Genomic DNA, 7,500 nt, shown 5'->3' with positions numbered 1-7,500 from the left:
GAGAGAGTGTGTGTGTGTGTGAGAGTGTGTGAGAGAGTGTGTGAGAGAGAGTGTGTGTGAGAGTGTGTGTGAGAGTGAGTGAGAGTGTGTGTGTGAGAGTGTGTGTGTGTGTGTGTGTGTGTGAGTGTGTGTGTGTGTGAGAGAGTGTGTGTGAGAGTGAGTGTGTGTGTGTGTGAGTGTGTGTGTGTGTGAGAGAGTGTGTGTGTGAGAGTGTGTGTGTGTGAGAGAGTGTGTGTGTGAGAGTGAGTGTGTGTGTGTGTGAGTGTGTGTGTGTGTGTGTTATTGAAAGCACATCTGGATCTGATTGTGTTGGTGGTATGAAGCGCTGTTTCAGCACTGCACACTTCAAGCAAACCAGGAGAAGAGAGTGTGTGTGTGTGTGTGTTTGTCTGTAGGTGTGTGTGTGTGTGTGTTTGTCTGTAGGTGTGTGTTTGTCTGTAGTTGTGTGTGTGTGTGTGTGTGTTTGTCTGTAGGTGTGTGTGTTCATGTTGTCACCATGTTGGTATTTGTGACTGAATCCAAGAAGAACTAAAGGAACCCGAGTGTGGAACTGTGTGTGTGTGTGAGTGTGTGGAACCTTGTGGTGTGATGAACTGAGTGTGTGGAACCCTGAGTGTGTGTGAGTGTGTGGAACCCTGAGTGTGTGGAACCTTGTGGTGTGATGAACTGAGTGTGTGGAACTCTGTTAGTTGTAATGGTGGTGAACAGATCAGATTTTTCTCCTCACGGGTGGAACAGTGGATTTTATTTTGGGTCGAGATCCCACACACATCTTCAGTCGCTCTGGAAACTTTATTCAGACTTTATTGAAACCTCTCGACTCACCGGCGTGATTCTGATTCGTGCCACAGCCGCTCATGTTCGGCCTGGTGTTGCGTTAGTGATTAGTTGCGTCTCTTTAAATAAATATTGTTTATTCTGTTATTGGCTCTTACACGTATGAAGCGTTACAGTATGTTATAGTTTTAACAACCACAAAGGAAGTGAAAAATACGACGACATGAGTAACAAAGGTACAAAATAAAACGTCTCCTCCGCTCTGAGAGGATCATTATTATTATTATCTCCAGCATATCAAACACAATCATCATGAAAACACGTCTTAATCACTTTAAGTTAATAAAAAAGTTCATCATTAAAACACTGAAACTCTTCATCACAAACTCTACACCGCTGCTTTCCTTTAGCGTCCACATACTTCTGCTTCAGCAGCGGCTCCTACAGAACAGGACACGAACCTTCCACCGATAATCTGCGCACCACCCACACGTGCACTTCTCCCTCTTCAGCGGTCGGGTCCGAAATCACAGACGCCACCGACGTACAGAACTAATAATCCCGTCACGATTTATCTGAACGGTCCAGAGCTCGACTGGTCCTGATTCACCAGCAGGGGGCACCAATAAAATGTCATTCACAAGGTCTAAATTCACCAGCAGGGGGCGCCAATAAGACAGTACTTGCAAAATCTTATTTCACCTGCTGAGGACATTAATAGAATATTACTCACAGGGTCCCAATTCACCAGCAGGGGGCGCCAATAAAATGTAATCAACAGAATTATCATGATTCACCAGCAGGGGGAGCAATCAAACATTATTGATGAGATGATTCACCAGCTAAAGCCTTCATTAAAATGTTCTTGTGAAGTCCCAAATTACCAGCAGGGGGCGTCCTGCTTTTTACCTGCTGAGGGGAGTAATAAAATGTTATTCTTGAGGTCACAATTCACCAGCAGGGGGCGCCAATAAAGCATTGTGGCTGCTGATATATGGACGTTCTGTTCACGCCTCTTTAGCCTGAACAATCTGGGTCTTGGCAGTGCCAGTCTGGTCGGGCACACGATGTTTCAAGAGCGCCTCCTTCTGCCTGGGAGAAGAACACAGAGAGAGCAGCGTGTGCCAGCCTGCAGTCCTCCTGCCACCAGCAGAGGGCGCCTAAATGCACTGCATCGTTTTTATTTATTAGTGCGCTGCTGTGACAATCAGATCTGAATCTACAAACCCAGAGTTCCCGAATCACTCGCTGGATGTTTCTCTGGAGTCGAGACGCGGATACGATAATGAAGTCTGAAATCATACCAGCGTTAGAGCGACGATCCTAAATCAGATTGCAGCTCAGATCGGTCTGGATAAACGCAGAGATCAGAGTTCAGAAAAGGCGGCTTCTGAAACTGATCGTAGCGCCGCGTTCCTGCTCCGCCGGCTTCGTGTTTTCTCATGTCAGAGCCAATATCACCGGACAGAGCGCTATTATTTTTTGATAGAGGTTCTCGGCGGCGCTCTAAACCTCTGGATCAGGCTCGGTGTTTTGGGGGGGATTGATTGAGTTCATGTGGTGGCGGCGCTTGTAAAACCGCCACATCCTCCCGCCGGCTCTGAGCTGCGTGGAAGAATGTGAGCAGAAGTGTAGAAGGTCGTTAAGGAGCTCTGATAAACGTCTACGGGATCTGAGGGGGAATATTTAACGCTGGAGCGGCATCCAAGGGTCTGAGTCAACGTAAAGACGACACGCTCGACGATAGTTCTGTTTAACATCTGGAAAAAAAACGACACTGAGCAGGTACGTCAACCAGGTAACACACGCCCGTCCCAAATTCCCACACCACAAAAAAAAATCATTTGGACTCTAATCAATACCATGGCAATCTGTATTTGGGAGTCCTAAAGAGCACAATAGCATATTATGTCGACAGACAAACTGGACACGTATGGACGCAATTTAGTCATATCCAATTCCAGATTGTGGAGAGCTGAATCACCACCCCCCCTTTTAAACGGTTCCAATCCACAGTTACTTCTTATAACCTGCCAGTGTTGTGCTGCCACAGAGAGCCGCAATGCGTACAGACAAACACCGGACCCCGTTCGACCCTCCCTCCATCAAACACGCCCGATTGTGTTCTTGTGGACGCCCGGCCAGGTCCAAATTACCGGTTCAAACACTCCACACGCCTCTTATTTATCAGACGGTCTTATTTAAGCTTTTTTAGGGTTGCTGAGATCAAAATCTTATGATTTATTATAAATGGAGTCGTTCCGGGCGGGACCGAGCAGGTTCGCAGTATTAGTGTGCATGTAAACATCTGTAAATCCCCCAAATGAAACAAATCCTCGTCTGTGAGCTTTTCGGACCCGACTGTTTACTCTGAAGTGAGACCGTCCCTCCGCTCCACCAGTCTTTTATTGTACAGGATCAGGATCGACGGATCAGCGGAGTGTCGCTCCGCCTCACTGCATTCCAGCTCGTCTCGTTACAAATACAAGTACCAAAATACAACGTGAAAATAAAACAACGGAAGTGTTTATTATTGCTAGCGTCCGCCGTCTCTCGGCGCCAGTCCCGGACGGTCCGTGAGGAGAGAGGACGCCTCATACGTACTGCTCCGCCTCTCCCTCGGCGACGATGGTAACCGAACCGTCGCCGCTGTTCATTTCGAGCACGTTGGAATTTTCCGGAAGCATGGCTAAGTCTTTAAAAACGTCCACGTAGTGGCTAAACCCGGGTCCCCAGTTCAGCAGGCTGTCCCAGTTGAAGTTGCCCGAGCTTTGACCCAGTTTGTGAGGCAACGTGTGATGCTGGTGCTCCCCGAAAGCACCTCGACCGCTGCCGGCCCCGCCCTCTGCCCGGCGGCTGGAGTACCTCCTTTGCTTGATCCTCCCTCCTCCTCCTCCACCGTAATCCTCGTCGTCGTCGGCGTCGGACTCGTTGACCTGTGAGAGTTTGGGGACTCGGGACCCGTAGCTGACCGGTTTCTCCCGGTCGTACTCCATCTCGGAGCAGGTGAAGGAATCGTGCGAGTCGCTGTCGGAGGACGAATCCGGGGCCGGGATTCCATCGGCGGGGTTCCGGACGCGCGAGAGGGGACGTCTGGCGTCTTCCTCGGAGGACGAGCGTCCGTGGTCGGCGCTGCAGATGCTGGGGTTCCTCGGGCGCGGGGTGTTGAGTCGCTCCACCTCCTCGATGGACAGTCCGATGGGAGGACCGGTCTCCAGCGGGATCTGCTCGATGGGCTGCTTCAGGCGGCTCCCCGGCCGCGACCCGTGACCCGCCATGGTCTGCGGACTCTTGCTGCGCCGGCCGAGACGCGACGCCGTGTAGTTGAAGACGGCCGACTGGCAGGCGTCTGCGTGGAAGTCCAGCGGGCTGCCGTCCCGCCGCGCCAGGTTCAGGTTCATCTCCCGCGTGGGCGTGTTCCGGTAGAAAGCAGGCGGTTTGGAGAAGTGAGCCGGGCTGTGGCGGGAAAGCGGGGTGGGTGTGGGGCAGGGGGCGTGGCTGAGCGGGGTCTGGCGGAGACCCGGGGCATAGGAAGGTTGGTAGGCGTAACTGGAAGCGCCCAGGGTTAGGGGCGACTGGCGGGCGTATCCCAGCGGACTGTGGCGCTGGATCTGGATGCTGAATTTGGGGGTGTGGCTGCGGAACTGTTTGTAGTGCTGGACGACGTCTGCGTCGGAGGGTGCGATGCTGCTGGCGTTGTCGATGTCGTAGTGCTCGATGTCGGCGATCTCCGGGGCGCTCGGGACGGCGTCGCAGCTCTCCGGGTGGTCGGTCTCGTCGTAGATGAGGTACGGATTCTCCCGCTCGATGATGTCGGGTTTGGGGTTTCCCTCCGGCTGCTTCCGCACCGTCATGTCCACGTCGCCCATGTGATCCGGATCATCGAACGCCACGTTCTCGCTCCCCTTCTTCTTCTTCTTCTTCTTCTTCTCCTTCTTCTCTTTGGGGACCGCCGTCTTCCCGCCGCCCTTGCAGTGGTTGTGCAGTATGAGCCCGAGCACCAGCAGGGCGAGAACCATGGCGCAGCCGCCCACGATCGCCGGCACCGCCCAGATGGGCAGAACGAACTCCTCGGTGCCGGCGCCGGCGCTGCAGATGAATCCGCCGTTACTGTCCAGCGTACACGCCGTCCCCTGAGGACACGTCACGCCCAGACACGCCACCAGGGTCTCGCACGTCTGCCCCGTGTGCATCTCGTCGCAGGCGCAGCTGAAGCCGCCGCGGGGCCCCGGGACGCAGCTGCCCCCGTTACGGCAGGGACCGGACGCGCAGTCCCCCGGCGGCACGCACTGGTAACTGAACCACTGATTCACGCACATCATGCCGTCCCAGCAGGGGGCGCTGGCGCACATGTTCGGCCCGCGGCAGCCGATCTTCACAGAGTCGTCCGGCCCGGAGACGGACACGGAGACGGTCCGGTGGTCGCCGGAGAAGGGCAGGAGCTCGCCGTTGTACTTCACGTACTCGTAGCAGCCGTCGAATCCTGCAGAGAGGAAAGGAATTAGGTATAGCATAGCATCGTTAGCATCGCAGCTATCGCTACATTAGCTAATCTAACAATACTGCTAACGATAATCTGGTAATAACCACGCTCTGACCTGGTGCGTTGTTCTGCTGGTTGCTCCGCGGCGGTTCCCCCCCCAGCGACAGCGTCAGGACCTCCAGCCCCCCGAAGTCCTGTGTGGGGTGTGTGATGAGGCGCAGGACGGTGCGGTCGATCAGGACGCTGGTGGACGAGACGTTCCTCTGTAGCACCACTGTGTGCCACTGACCATCTGAGAAAACTCCATCTCCCACAATCCTCTCCACCTTCCCGGCCACGCCCGCCTCTGACACGTACTGCAGGTTCCCGTTCTTTAGCTGGTGGAGGAGCAAGGAGAGGGTGAGTGTGTGTGTGAGTGTATGTACTTAAGTGTGTGTGTACCTGTGTGTGTGTATAGTGTGTGTGTGTGTATAGTGTGTGTGTAAGAGTGTGTATAGTGTATAGTGTGTGTGTGAGTGTATGTACTTAAGTGTGTGTGTACCTGTGTGTGTGTATAGTGTGTGTGTGTGTGTATAGTGTGTGTGTAAGAGTGTGTATAGTGTATAGTGTGTGTGTGAGGGTATGTACTTAAGTGTGTGTGTACCTGTGTGTGTGTATAGTGTGTGTGTGTGTGTATAGTGTGTGTGTAAGAGTGTGTATAGTGTATAGTGTGTGTGTGAGGGTATGTACTTAAGTGTGTGTGTACCTGTGTGTGTGTATAGTGTGTGTGTGTGTATAGTGTGTGTGTAAGAGTGTGTATAGTGTATAGTGTGTGTGTGAGTGTATGTACTTAAGTGTGTGTGTACCTGTGTGTGTGTATAGTGTGTGTGTGTGTGTATAGTGTGTGTGTAAGAGTGTGTATAGTGTATAGTGTGTGTGTGAGGGTATGTACTTAAGTGTGTGTATACCTGTGTGTGTGTATAGTGTGTGTGTGTGTATAGTGTGTGTGTAAGAGTGTGTATAGTGTATAGTGTGTGTGTGAGTGTATGTACTTAAGTGTGTGTGTACCTGTGTGTGTGTATAGTGTGTGTGTAAGAGTGTGTATAGTGTATAGTGTGTGTGTGAGGGTATGTACTTAAGTGTGTGTGTACCTGTGTGTGTGTATAGTGTATGTGTGTGTATAGTGTGTGTGTAAGAGTGTGTATAGTGTATAGTGTGTGTGTGAGTGTATGTACTTAAGTGTGTGTGTACCTGTGTGTGTGTATAGTGTGTGTGTGTGTATAGTGTGTGTGTAAGAGTGTGTATAGTGTATAGTGTGTGTGTGTGAGGGTATGTACTTAAGTGTGTGTGTACCTGTGTGTGTGTATAGTGTGTGTGTAAGAGTGTGTATAGTGTGTGTGTAAGAGTGTGTATAGTGTATAGTGTGTGTGTGAGTGTATGTACTTAAGTGTGTGTGTACCTGTGTGTGTGTGTGTATAGTGTGTGTGTAAGAGTGTGTATAGTGTATAGTGTGTGTGTGAGGGTATGTACTTAAGTGTGTGTGTACCTGGGTGTGTGTATAGTGTGTGTGTAAGAGTGTGTATAGTGTATAGTGTGTGTGTGAGGGTATGTACTTAAGTGTGTGTGTACCTGTGTGTGTGTATAGTGTGTGTGTGTGTATAGTGTGTGTGTAAGAGTGTGTATAGTGTATAGTGTGTGTGTGAGGGTATGTACTTAAGTGTGTGTGTACCTGTGTGTGTGTATAGTGTGTGTGTGTGTGTATAGTGTGTGTGTAAGAGTGTGTATAGTGTATAGTGTGTGTGTGAGTGTATGTACTTAAGTGTGTGTGTACCTGTGTGTGTGTATAGTATGTGTGTGTGTGTATAGTGTGTGTGTAAGAGTGTGTATAGTGTATAGTGTGTGTGTGAGGGTATGTACTTAAGTGTGTGTGTACCTGTGTGTGTGTATAGTGTGTGTGTGTGTGTATAGTGTGTGTGTAAGAGTGTGTATAGTGTATAGTGTGTGTGTGAGGGTATGTACTTAAGTGTGTGTGTACCTGTGTGTGTGTACCTGTGTGTGTGTGTGTATAGTGTGTGTGTAAGAGTGTGTATAGTGTATAGTGTGTGTGTGAGTGTATGTACTTAAGTGTGTGTGTACCTGTGTGTGTGTATAGTGTGTGTGTGTGTGTATAGTGTGTGTGTAAGAGTGTGTATAGTGTATAGTGTGTGTGTGAGGGTATGTACTTAAGTGTGTGTGTACCTGTGTGTGTGTATAGTGTGTGT

General features: G+C 50.7%; 1 protein-coding gene across 1 annotated transcript in view; it reads right to left on the bottom strand.

Moving 5' to 3' along the window:
* Nucleotides 1-746: 746 nt before the first annotated feature.
* fat4 (FAT atypical cadherin 4) overlaps nt 747-7,500 on the bottom strand; it is an 80,321-nt gene continuing 73,567 nt past the window's right edge. Inside the window, exons 17-18 of the mRNA XM_063018711.1 lie at nt 5,376-5,637; nt 747-5,260 (exon numbers count right to left, since the gene is read on the bottom strand). Coding sequence (XP_062874781.1) covers nt 3,372-5,260; nt 5,376-5,637 — 2,151 coding nt within the window. The 3' untranslated portion in view covers nt 747-3,371. The remainder of the gene's footprint in view (nt 5,261-5,375; nt 5,638-7,500) is intronic.

The sequence above is a fragment of the Trichomycterus rosablanca genome, chromosome 22 (genome assembly GCF_030014385.1).
Source record: "Trichomycterus rosablanca isolate fTriRos1 chromosome 22, fTriRos1.hap1, whole genome shotgun sequence".
NCBI classification, from domain to species: Eukaryota; Metazoa; Chordata; class Actinopteri; order Siluriformes; family Trichomycteridae; genus Trichomycterus; species Trichomycterus rosablanca.
The sequence above is the reverse complement of the archived record's forward strand: the minus strand, read 5'-3'. Positions and strand labels throughout refer to the sequence as shown.